The sequence below is a fragment of the Phacochoerus africanus genome, chromosome 1 (assembly GCF_016906955.1).
Source record: "Phacochoerus africanus isolate WHEZ1 chromosome 1, ROS_Pafr_v1, whole genome shotgun sequence".
Taxonomy (NCBI): domain Eukaryota; kingdom Metazoa; phylum Chordata; class Mammalia; order Artiodactyla; family Suidae; genus Phacochoerus; species Phacochoerus africanus.
Genome location: NC_062544.1, coordinates 221,094,462 through 221,107,705, shown reverse-complemented (window position 1 = coordinate 221,107,705; position 13,244 = coordinate 221,094,462). Strand labels below are relative to the sequence as shown.

Sequence of the window (13,244 nt, the reverse complement as noted above, 5' to 3'; positions counted from 1 at the left end):
TGACAGGCATGAGAATAAAAAGGAAATTTTCTCAAGATTATTGGGTATAATACTGGTTACACTGGATTCATAACTTTGCGCCTGTCAATATTTAAAGGGGGAATGGACTTAGTGAAATTTAAGGATTTATTTCTACTTGATTATATAGTATTCTAAGTGATCATATCTGGTTTTAATTTTTTAAATAATTTTTCCTTTTAGGGCAGAGCCATACACATTTCCTTCTCCTTCTACTAAGTACTCTCCCATCCCTTCCAAGTATACTGTCGGCACTCAGACCGATTATCGGGACGGTGAAGCGCAAACAGATCCGTATTCTCCAGAATATGTAATATGTCAGGATTCCATCCCTGAGCTCTTGACCCTGGCTACTCTCACTTGGGGTGAGTTGGTAATTCTTGTGAATATTTGCTGATGACAGACCTAATAACCAGGTGTGCTGTTGAGTTCTTGGAAATGACACATAATAGAGGCAACTGTGATTTAAAGTATTGCTATTTATTTATTTATTTATTTATTTATTTTTACCATACCTGAGATTACTTTGTTGTGGTTACTTTGCTGAAGACTCACTTCCCTCTTCCACTGTTTCTCCCAGGGAATAACTCCTATTCATGGAGCAGTTCATACTTCTTTACACATAAACCTTTTTTTTTTAATGGGCACACCCATGGCGTATGAAAGTTCCCAGGCCAGAGACTGAATCTGAGCTGCAGCTGCAACTGGGGCCACAGCTGTGGCAATGCCAGATCTCACATAAACCTGTTTTTGAGTGTACTGAATGCACATTCCAACATAGGTAATATTATATTACTTTGCTAGAATATCTTGCAATTTATCAAGGCTCCCTTACATACTTTATTGGATGATTTGGATGATTTCTTTTATTTTATTTATTTATTTATTTATTTCCATTTCTTGGGCCGCTCCTGCGGCATGTGGAGATTCCCAGGCTAGGGGTCGAATCCGAGCTGTAGCCGCCGGCCTACACCAAGGCCACAGGAACGCGGGATCCGAGCCGCGTCTGCTACCTACACCACAGCTCACGGCAACGCCGGATCCTTAACCCACTGAGCAAGGGCAGGGACCGAACCCGCAACCTCATGGTTCCTAGTCGGATTCGTTAATCACTGCTCCACGACGGGAACTCCCATTGGATGATTTCTTTTAATATCATCTTTGAAATGGCTCAGAAATTCCCTCTGGTCTAGACCTTTATTATGTGAAACTATAAAAATTAATTGGATAGGGGGCCTGGGGTTCCTATTGTGGCTCAGTGGGTTAATAATCCAAGTGGTATCCCTGGCCTTCTTCTGTGGGTTAAGGATCTGGCAGTGACGTGAGCTGTGGGTTTAGGTCACAGATGCAACTCAGATCCTGTGTTCCTGTGGCTGTGGTGTAGGCCAGCAGCTGAAGCTCCAATTTGAACCAGGAACTTCCATATGCTGCAGGTGCAACTCTAAAAAAAAAAAAAAAAAAGAGGTCTCTAGAGTTATTAAGCATTAGCTTGTGGAACTAATTTGATTTGTAGCTTGAAAACTGAGAACTGGAGAGGCTGTCCCCTCTAAGGTCATGGAGATGGTTGGTACATTGTAATGATTTTTACTCAAATGAGATTACTTTTGTTTCCCCATTGTAATGGATTGCTCTGATCAAGTCTGCATCATAGGCAGTGAAAATGTTCACACCCAAGTTCTAGTTTTGATTCTTGTCTCCTGGCTTACTTTATGAATGTAGAGTAAGCATTCTTGACAGCCATACTTTAATTTTTTATTTAATTTTGATTTTTTTCCTCACTTTTTAGGGGTGCACCCACAGCACATGAAAGTTCCCAGGCTAGGGGGGCGAGGAGCTACAGCTCCCAGCTTACACCACAGCCACAGCAATGCCAGATCTGAGCTGCATCTTTGACTTACACCACAGCTCATGGCGATGCCAGATCTTTAACCCACTGAGCAAGGCCAAGGACCAACTTGCATCCTCATGTATCCTAGTCAGGTTTGTTAACCGCTGAGCCATGAAGGGAACTCCCAATTTTTTATTTTCTTTGGCCACTCCATGGCATATAGAGTTCCCGGGCTAGGGACTAGATCCAAGCCACAAATGCGACCTACACCCCAGCTGCAGCAATAACAGATCCCTTAATCCACCAAGCTGGACCAGGGATTAGTCCTAGTGCTCCAGAGACGCTGCTGATCCTGATGCGCCACAGCAGGAACTCCAGACACCCACACTTTAAAGCAGAGGCTCAACTTTCAGACCTAGATGACAGATTAAAAATATGCTAAATCCTTCCCTCTGCTCTCAACACGTAAAAAATAGATGGGAGTTCCTCTGTGGCCCAGCAGGTTAAGGATCCAGCCTTGTGACTGCTGGCTTAGGTCATTGCTGTGGTGCAGCCTCAATCCCTGGCTCAGAAACATCTGTGTGCTGTGGTCACAACCAAAAAAAAAAAAAAAAAAAATTATAAAAACAGCTACACTTAAAAGCAAGGGAAAAAATTTACAGAGTCTAGAGTTAGAGACTGCTTCCTAAAAGATTTCTTTCATAGGAACCTATGATTATGAGCAGGGACTCTCAATGGTGAGGAACCAGATCTGAATTACCTGCTTAAACTAAGAGAGGCAGAATTTTTTTTGTGTGTGTGTGGTATTTAAAGTGCTATGGGAAAATAATCCCAAACCTAGAATTCTTTTTTTTTTATTTCGTTTTTTTGTCTTTTTAGGGCTGCACCCTGGAGGTTCCCAGGCTAGGGGTCCAATTGGAGCTGTAGCCGTTGGCCTACACCACAGCCACAGCAACACCAGATCTGAGCTGCGTTTGTCACCTACACCACAGCTCATGGCAACATCAGATCTTTAACCCACTGAGTGAGGCCAGGGCTCGAACCCAAGACCTCATGGATGCTAGTTGGGTTTGTTAACTGCTGAGCCGTGACAGGAGCTCCACAAACCTAGAATTCTTATGTTATTCAGGAGTGAAGGTGAAATAAAGACACTTTTGTCGGATAGGACATTTCATAGGTCTATCTCATAGGATATTGTAAAGGTTAATTTTAAATTCATTTCTGTAATGTGCTTAGTGCTTATTATGTAAATAAGCATTCTGTAATGTTAGCTATTAATTTGAATAAAAGAAGAATAAAAGGATATACTTCAACAAGAAGAAAAATAAACCCAAAAGGAAGAAGTAAGGTTTAAGAACATGATGAGCCAGGGAGTTCCCATCATGGCTCAGTGGTTAATGAATCTGACTAGGAACCATGAGTTTGCGGGTTTGATCCCTGGCCTTCCTCAGTGGGTTAAGGATCCGGCGTTGCCATCAGCTGTGGTGTAGGTTGCAGACGTGGCTCGGATGCCCTGTTGCTGTGGCTCTGGTGTAGGCCAGCTGCTATAGCTCCGATTTGACCCTTAGCCTGGGAACCTCCATATGCTGTGGGAGCGGCCCAAGAAACGGCAAAAAAGAAAAAAAAAAAGAAAAAAGAAAGAGAACATGATGAGCCAAAAAAGAGAAAAATACGTGGTTAAAATTTTTAGATTTTTAGATGTTGAGTTTCTAAAAGGGATTTGGTTTTTTTTGTTGTTGTTTATTTTTTTTAAAGAAGCAAATGCTAAAACTCTAGGTCAGGAGTGGCAAACTATGGTCCACAGGCCAAATTGGCCTATTGCCTTTTTTTTACTGTGGTCTGCAAGCTAATAATGATTTTTACATTTAAAAAATGGAAAAAAAAAAAACCCTACTGTCTTGTGACGTGAAAATTATTTGTACTGTTTTGTGACATATGAAAACTATATGAAGTTAAAATTTCAGTACCCCTTTTAAAAAAGGTTTTATTGGAACACAGCCAAACCCATTTGTTATGTATTGTCCCCTCCTGCTTCCACATGCTGTGGCAGAATTGAGTGACCGAAAAGACTGTGTGGCTCCCAGAGCCTCATATGTTTGCTCACTGGCCTTTCACAGAGAATGTTTGCTGACCTCTGCTCTAGATCAGTCCTTTTCAGACTTGAGCATGAGTAAGAATCATCTGGTAACCTTGTTAACAACACTGATCCCTGGTGCCACCCCAGAGATTCTGATTTATTAAGTCTGAGAAAGGGCTGAGGCTTTGCACTTCTACCAAGCCCTCAGGTGTTGCTGCTGCTACTCCAATATCACACAGTATTGGAGTTGAGAAGGAAATAAGAATAAAGCATGCCAAAATTCTATTTTCTTCTGGAGGGAGAGCAATATTAATTAGACTTTATTAGAAAACTATGAGTGGAAACTTGTAGGTTAAAAAATTTGTGGGTAACTTCTATGAAAAAAAAGGGGAAATAAAATTATTTCACAATTGATAAAAGGGAAAAAGAAATAGCAGAAATGAGGGAGAAAGCAAAGAAAAAATAATAAATAGAAAATACATGGTAAGATGTCTGGAAAAGTACAGATATTTTAGTAGTCAAGATATGTAAAAGTGATTTAATCTTGCCTATTAAAAAACTCTTGGATTTTGGATTTCCCTTATGGCACAGTGAGTTAAGGATCTGGTGTTGTCACTATACAGTGGCTCGAGTTGCTGCTGTGGCTCAGTTCCTGGCCTGGGAACTTCCACATGCCATGGGTGTGGCCAAAAAAGAAGAATTCTTGGATTGCATTCATTAAAACCCAGCAAAAACAGCTTGCTGTTTATAAAATAGCAACTTTTAAAATAAAGGAGTTGAAAGCATGCTGAAAGCTGACCCAAAGAAAGCTAGTGTTAACAATGCTAATATTAGACCAAAGTTAATAAAAAAAAAATTAAAAGGAATAATAAAGAACATGTGATAATTATAAAGGGCAAAACCTAACAGAAGTTATACTTGTCATGCCTATGTGGACTTGAAACAGAAAGCAAAATTAATTGGCTTGCAAGGAGAAATGGCTAAATTCCTACTCACGATGGAAGATTTTAATGCTCCTCTTTCAGGTTAAGCTATCAAAAGTTGGTGAGGATTTAGATGATTTGAATAAGATGAGTAATGTACTTCACATAAAAGAGTTTGCAGGTGGTGAGCCATGGCCATGTCTGCTGTAGATTTGACTATGCACTGTGAAACTAGATGTGGAAATGCTTGACTATGGCATTTCTAGGAAATAATCATTGTTCTGGGCTCCTTTCACCTGGCAGATTTCTCATTCCACATTTATAGTCATGTGATTTATAAGAAAGATGCCACTGTAATTCAGTGGGGGAAAAGGAGGTCTTTTCAATAAATGGTGATGAAACAATTAGATATCCATGTGCAGAAAATGAACTTTGATTTTGATACCTATCTCCATGCAGGCCCAGTAAAACTAAACTAAACAAGGGGTGTGTGCATGTGTTTGTGTGTGTGTAAATTGATTACCTGATTCTAAAATTAATATGGAAGTGTGAAAAGGTCAAAAGTAACCACAGCAAATGTGAGGGAACAGAACAATATACACTATCAGATATAAAGACTTATTATAAAGGGGCAGGAATTACACAGTGTGGTATATTCTCTTGAATAGATCAATTTTACAGAACAGGGAGTTCAGAAATTAACCCACAGATAAGTTTCATCTGACTTAAGACAAAGATGTCACTGCAGTGCACTAGAAAAAAATGATATTTTCAGTACATGGTGCTGAGTCAATTAGGTAGTCATCTTGAAAAAAGTGACTCAATTCCTAGTTCACACCGTAAATCAAAACCCATCCCAGATGCCTAAATGGAAAAGGTTAAAACTTTCAAGGGAAACATAATATTTTCATGACCACAGGTAGGCACAGATTTTATTAAATATTAAATGCTAAAAAATGCTAACCATAAAGGAAAAATTAAGAAATTAGAGCACATTAAAATAAGAGCTTCTGTTCACCAGAATATATTAAGATAGTAATGAGGCAAAGCTCATCTTGGGAATCTTCCATCATATTTGCAATACCTACATATGACAGAAGATGTAACTAAAAGGCAAAGAAATCCTACATATCAGTAAGAAAAAGACAACTCTATAGAAAAGACAGCCACTGATGTGAGTAGTCACTTAATAAAATCAGTTTTCGAAAAGCCAGTTAACGTGTGAAACAGTGTTCAACTTGATTAGTCGTTAGGGAAGTACAAATTAAAATCTCTGCATGATGCTACACATGTACCAGAACAGCTAGTGTTAAAAAGAATGATATGGAATTCCTGCTGTGACACAGTGGGTTAAGAATCCAACTGCAGTGGCTGGGGCTAATGCAGCAGTATGGCCAGCACAGTAGGTTAAAGGATCTGGTCTTGTCACAGTAGCATAGGATGCAGCTGCAGCTCCGATTCAGTCCCTGGCCTGGGAACTTTTGTATGCTATGGATATGGCCATAAAAAAAAAAAAAAAAAGAATATTACCGAGTGGTGATAAGGATTTGAGGCAAAGAGAATTTCATATACTTCATGTATATTTTGCAGCTATTCTTTGAAAACTGCTGATAGATTCACACCTGCAACCCAGAAACATAATTCCTCACTATACATCCAAGAAAGGTGAATACTTAGTTCCACTAAAAATATGTATATATATATACACACACACATATGTATGTCACCAAAAGACATGTGCAAGAATGTTCACAGCAGCGCTATTCATAATAACTCTAAACTGAAAACAACCCAAATGTCCATCAACCACAGAATGAATAGTGTACTAGATTCACACAATGGAATACTATATAGTAATGAGAATAAAAGTACATCTATATGTAACCACTTGGGTGAATCACACATACATAAAGCCGAGGTAAAAGAAGTAAGACATTAAAGAGTACCTACACTTTGATTCCATTTATATAAAACTCAAAACCTATCCAGACTAGGAGTTCCCATCATGGCTCAGTGGTTAATGAACCCAACTAGCATCCATGAGGACACGGATTTGATCCCTGGCCTCGCTCAGTGGGTTAAGGATCTGGCGTTGTCATGAGCTGTGGTGTAGGTCACAGACCAGGCTCAGATCCGAGTTGCTGTGGTTCTGCTATAGGCCATCGGCCACAGCTCTGATTAGACCCCTAGCCTGAGAACCTCCATATGCCACTAGTGTGGCCCTAAAAGACAAACAAACAAACAAACAAACAAAAACTTATCCAAACTAAATTAATATGTTAGGAATCAGGATGGTGGCTGTCCTTGAGGCAGGCAGAGACTGGAAGGGAGTATGATGGGCAATGATGTTCTCTTCCTTGATCTGTGTTTGTTATGGGGGATGTTCATTGGTGTACCTTTCTGTGTGTACATTGTACATTAGAAAATATTTCCCTAAAATAAGTGAAAAATAACATAGTGAAAAAGGTTGACACTAAGCATTAAAAAAAAGAGTGCTTACTATGTGCTAAGAACTGTTCCAACTGCTATATGTCTTTAACTTATTTAATCTTCACAAGTTAAGTGAATAACAAAATTTGAATCAGAAATTCCAGTCCTTCTCTTCTGCCATCTAAATCCCATCTCCTGATGGTTTTCTTTATTAGTAATGCTTGTGTTCCTTTCTCCTCTGTTTTTGTGTATATATTGTAGGTTTTGTTTTTGTTTTTGTTTTTTTACTTTTCAGGGCCACACCTGCAGCATATGGATGTTCCCAGGCTAGGGGTTGAATCGGAGCTGCTGCCAACCACAGCTGCTGCAGACCACAGCCATCATCAGATCACCAGATCTGAGCTGTGTCTGTGACTTACACTACAGCTCACAGCAACACCAGATCCTTAACCCATTGAATTAGGCCAGGCCAGGGATTGAACTTGCATCCTCATGAATACTAGTCAGGCTTGTTACCACTGATTCACAATGGGAACTCCCTTCTGTAGGTTTTTTATATGTGATTACCTTGGGGTTCATATATGTTGACCTGTAACTCAATCTACTTGTTTTATTTATTTATTTATTTAAGTTTTTTGAGGAATCTCCATACTAGTTTCCACAGTGGTTGCACCCATGAGCATTCCCACCAACAGTGTAAGAGTGTTCCCTTTTTCCACATCCTCTCCAGCATTTGTAGTATGTAGATTTTTTTTTTGTTTTTTTTGTCTTTTTACAGCCACACCTATGGCATACGGAGGTTCCCAGGCTAGGGGTCTAATCAGAGCTGTAGTGCCGGCCTACGCCACAGCCACAGCAACGCCAGATCCCAGCCACATCTGTGACCTACACCACAGCTCACGGCAATGCCAGATCCTTAACCCACCGAACAAGGCCAGGGATCAAACCCACATCCTCATGGACGCTAGTCTGGTTTGCTAACTGCTGAGACATGACGGGAGCTCCTCAATCTACTTGTTTTAAAAGGTAGTAATTTAAGTTCAAACATTCAAAAGCTCTACCTTTTTATTCCCTCCCCCATACTTTGTGTATTTGATGTCATGTTTTACATCTTCATGTTTATCCCTTCACTATTTATTGAAGTCATGGTTCCTATTCAGATTTGCTTCTACTGCTCCACGATGGGAACTCCCTCAGTGCTGGATTCTTAACCTGCTGCACCACCAGGGAGCTCCTCTATTGTGTTTTTTTTATGCCATTTATTGTATTTTCAGTTCTGACTTGTTGATTTTTATATTTTCTAGCTCCTTGTTAAAATTCTCACTCTGTTCATCTATTCTTTCTCCTAATTCAGTTAGCAGTCTTATTACTAATGCTGTGAACTTTTTATCTTTAAGTGAAAACCCCTTCATTTTCCCCCAGGGGTTTTCTCTTGTTCTTTAGATTGAGGCAGATTCCTCCGTCTTTTCATTTTGCTTAACTTTCTCTGTCTCTATGAATTTAGGTTACCTGTAGTGGTCTTGACTGTGTATGAGTGTCCCTATACAGTCTTCAACTGTCCAGTACCTTTGGTGGGAAAGCTGGATTTGATGTGAACCAAAGTAATCTCTTTATTCAGGTTGTGCTGGCAGCTATCACTTTAAGCAGAAGGTAGAGTTGAAGATGGAAGGAGTAGGGCCATAGCCAGGTGCATTGCCGGGCTTCCCCTCTGCTCACTGGCCATCAGTGCCCTATTGGGGGCAGGGTCGCATCCCACGTTGCTGGAGCAGAAGCCCTAGGGTCTGTAATCAAATCTTGCAGTATTTTTAAAGATTATTTATCATAACCAAATGGGTTAATCACACAAATTCAAGTTTAGTGCAATATCAGAAAACCAACCAGTGCTTTTTACCTTTTTTACAGAAAATGTCAGGAAAATGCTTCAACAGATGCAGAAAAAGTACTGTTTGATAACATTCAGAACTCATTCATGTTATAAACTCTAAATAAGCCGGGATCAGAGGAAATTTAGTAACTTAATATTGTTATTTTTAATAAACATAATATTAAAAGTGAGACTTGTGAAGCTTTACCCTTAAAATAAAGAGAAAGACAGTGATTCCTTTATCACCACTATTATTTAGCAATGTAGGGAAGATCTTAGCCCCAAGCTTGTTAAACTAGGCTATGACTTATCACTCTCAAGGACATTTGGAAACCCAGGTGCCTTTTTTGTATGTAAAAATGATTAGGCAAATGGGATGGGTTTTGGGGAGTTAGGCAGGCATGGATACTACACTCCCTGCCCTGAATGGGGCAGTCCCATCCAACAAATAATTGTTTGCCCAATATGGCAATAATAGCATCCTGGCTGAGAAATAATTGAGTTGATACAGTTAAGAAAAATGCAGTTTGATGATTTGAAAGAAGAAGCAAAACTACCTATTTGCAAACAGTGTGCTCATTTAGAAAATCATATGTGATAAATTCTCAGAACTAAGAGCTTCTGTTCAACAAGGTAGCTTATTATGAAATCGACATACAAATATCAGTAATTTTCCTATATATGAGCAATATGTAATTAGAAATATTATTAAAAAGTCATTTTTTTGGCCACACCTGCAACATGTAGAGGTTCCTAGACCAGAGATTGAACCCATACCACAGCAGTGACAATGCTGGATCCTTAACCTACTGAGCCACCAGGGAATAGTTTTAATAGTTTTCATTGTACAGATCTTTCACTTCCTTAGTTAAATTTATTCCTAATAATTTTATTGTTTTTGATAGTATTGTAAATGGAATACTTTATTTCTTTTTCAGATAGTTCATTGTTAGTGTGTATAAACACAATTGATTTTTGTATATTGTTTTTGTATCCTGCAACTTTATTGAATTCATTTGTTCTATAGTTTTTCGATAGAGTCTTTAGAGCTTTCTACATACACGATCATGCCATCTGCAAACAGAGAAAATTTTACGTCTTCCTTTCTGATTTGGGTGTCTTTTTATTTCTCTTTCTTGCCTGATTGCTTTGGCTAAGACATTCAGTACTGTGTTAAATAGGAGTAGTGAGAATGGGCACCCTTATCTTTTCCTCATCATAGAGGAAAAGCTTTCAAACTTTCACTGTTGAGTGTGATGTTAGCTGTGGGTTTGTCTGTGTGGTTCATTTTTCTTTCATATTTGTTTTTATTAGAGAGGGAGTATAGTGTAGTACATAAGACCACAAGAGTCACGTTGCCATGTTCAAATGCTAAATTTTAACACTTACTAGCTATGACCTTCTATGAGTTATTTTGATATTTGTATTTCAAAATACAGATTTGTCCAATATAGGACATTCCAGTGTGTGATTATTTAGTAATCATCTAATAGCTTTAAATATTTTCTAGAATCTTAAATGCAACTAAAATGCCTTTGGCTGAATTACTCACAAGAGACAGTATAGGGCACAGATAACAAGCTATGAGGCACATCTGGAAGTATTTCCTAATATCATTTCTTCCTGTCATAAGCCTTGAATATAAAGAGAACAGGAGGAGTTCCTGTCATGGCTCCATGGTTAATGAACCCAACTAGTATCCATGAGGAGGCAGGTTTGATCCCTGGCCTTGCTCAGTGGGTTAAGGATTCAGCGTTGCAACGAGCTGTGGTGTAGGTCACATATGTGGCTCAGATCCCTCATAGCTGTGGCTGTGGTGTAGGCCAGCAGCTGCAGCTCCAATTCGACCCCCAGCCTGGGAACCTCCATATGCTACGAGTGAAGCCCTAAAAAGACAAATAATAAATAAATAAATAAATAAATAGGACAAGAACAGGAAGGGAGTAAATTAAATATTGGTAGGTATATGAGTTTGTTTCTTTTCTTTTTCTTTTCCTTTTTTTTTTTTTTTTGTCTTATCAGGGCTGCACCTGTGTCATATGTAAGTTTCCAGACCAGGGGTTGAATCAAAGCTGCAGCTGTCAACCTACACTGCAGCCACAGCAATGCAGGATCTGAGGGCATCTGCAAACTATACCAGAGCTCGCAGCAACACCAGAGCCTTTAACCCACTGAGTGATGTCAAGGATCAAACCTGTATCCTCATGGACACTAGTTGGGTTCTCATTCTGCTGAGCCACAACAGGGACTCCAGTTTGTGTGTTTCTAAAGTGTCATTCTTCATCCTCCAGGTCGAGGTCTCCCGGCAGGACAAGCTGAGGTAGAGATGATAGAACGTGCCCGGGAGAAGCGTGCTTGGGAAGCCACTCTCCCTCCTCTGAGTGATACCTCCCAGTTTGAGAAGAGAAGGAGGATGATGAATGCCATGGAGAGGAAGGAGTGGGCCTTCAGAGAGCAGGAGATTGAAAAGTAAGTTCTCCGTCACCCAGGCAACTGCTCTTGCACTGATGGCAGTAATGTTAATACTTTTTATCTATGGAGTATTTTCCCAAGTGTATGAGTTTAAGGGTAATCCTCAGCCTGTAGAGTTAGGAAATTTGGTTTCAGGAACAATAGCTCTATAATCTTCTTGCTAACAATGTAAAAATGTATATGGTATTTGCTGCTGTGGCTCAGTAGGTTAAGGACCTGACATCTCCATGAGAATGCAGGTTCAATCCCTGACCTTGCTCAGTGGATTAAGGATCTGGCATTGCTGCAAACTGCAGATGTGGCCCAAATTCAGTGTTGGCTGTGACTGGGGTGTAGGCTTCAGCTGCAGCTCCAGTTTAACCCCTAGCCCGGGAACTTCCATATGCTCCAGGTACAGCCATAAAATAACACACACACAGATACACACACACACACATACACACACACACACACACACATATATATATACATTTATATATAATTCCTTCTTTGTGTGTGAAGTTCAGTGTGGAACCCCGATTTGAGCAGTTCTTCAGGGCATCTCTGATTCTTCTCTTTCCTTATCTAGTCTTACCTAGACTATCACAGAAACCCACTGATTTCTGCAAAGTTGTCTTTCATACTGTCCCTTTCTGTTCATTCCCAGTGCCATGGACCTAGACTTTGGCTCTTTCCCCACCCATCAAACAGCCTCCTAGCTGATCCTGTCTTTATTCCCTCTGGTACTGGATTCACAGCTGGGACACCTTGGGTTCTAGCTACAGCTGAAGAGGCATTTTCTGTTTAAAAGACAAACCCTGTGGAGTTTTTCAATTAAAAGATGAACTCAGGGAGTTCCTGTCATGGCACAGTGGTTAACGAATCCGACTAGGAACCATGAGGTTGCGGGTTCGGTCCCTGCCCTTGCTCAGTGGGTTAACGATCCGGCGTTGCCGTGAGCTGTGGTGTAGGTTGCAGATGCGGCTCAGATCCCACGTTGCTGTGGCTCTGGCATAGGCCGGTGGCTACAGCTCCAATTAGACCCCTAGCCTGGGAACCTCCATATGCCGTGGGAGCGGCCCAAGAAATGGCAAAAAGACAAAAAAAAAAAAAGATGAACTCACAGTGCATAAAAATATATTGATGTATTTCTGGTTGAATTCAGCCATTTTAACTAATATATTTTCAGTAATGAGGTTGTCTCTGAAATACATAGAAACCCTGACAACCAAAAAATTACAGCTCCCTAGCAAGAAGGGAAGGAAGTGAAATTGTTGAAGGTGTCCTTTGTTCCAGGCTGTGCTGAGGACTTCACTGTGCAGAGCTATCAAGGCCCTGACAGTGTGCCTACATACAAGACGGTTAGGGACCAAGAGAGTTAGGGACTCAGTGTGAATTCAAATATGTTTATCTTTTTGCAGTACCTTCTGTTTAACCCTGAATGCAGACTGGGATATTTGGTAGAAACTTGCACTTAATAGAAAATTGTGTTTGGGGCAGAGTAGATTCAGATACCAATCCTGTCTGCATAAATTTAGTGTTATACTTTGAAAAGGTATATTATTGTCAGAAAGATATTAAAAGTGTGTCTGGGAGTTCCCGTCGTGGAGCAGTGGTTAACAAATCCGACTAGGAACCATGAGGTTGCGGGTT

At 40.1% G+C, this 13,244-nt stretch overlaps 1 protein-coding gene across 4 annotated transcripts in view; it reads left to right on the top strand.

Annotated features, from left to right (window-relative positions):
* Positions 1-13,244, top strand: part of CFAP91 (cilia and flagella associated protein 91) — a 163,377-nt gene that overhangs the window by 71,391 nt on the left and 78,742 nt on the right. For all 4 annotated transcript variants that reach the window (XM_047791414.1, XM_047791429.1, XM_047791421.1 and 1 more), the window contains 2 exons: positions 202-383; positions 11,432-11,609. In XM_047791414.1, coding sequence (XP_047647370.1) covers positions 202-383; positions 11,432-11,609 — 360 coding nt within the window. The remainder of the gene's footprint in view (positions 1-201; positions 384-11,431; positions 11,610-13,244) is intronic.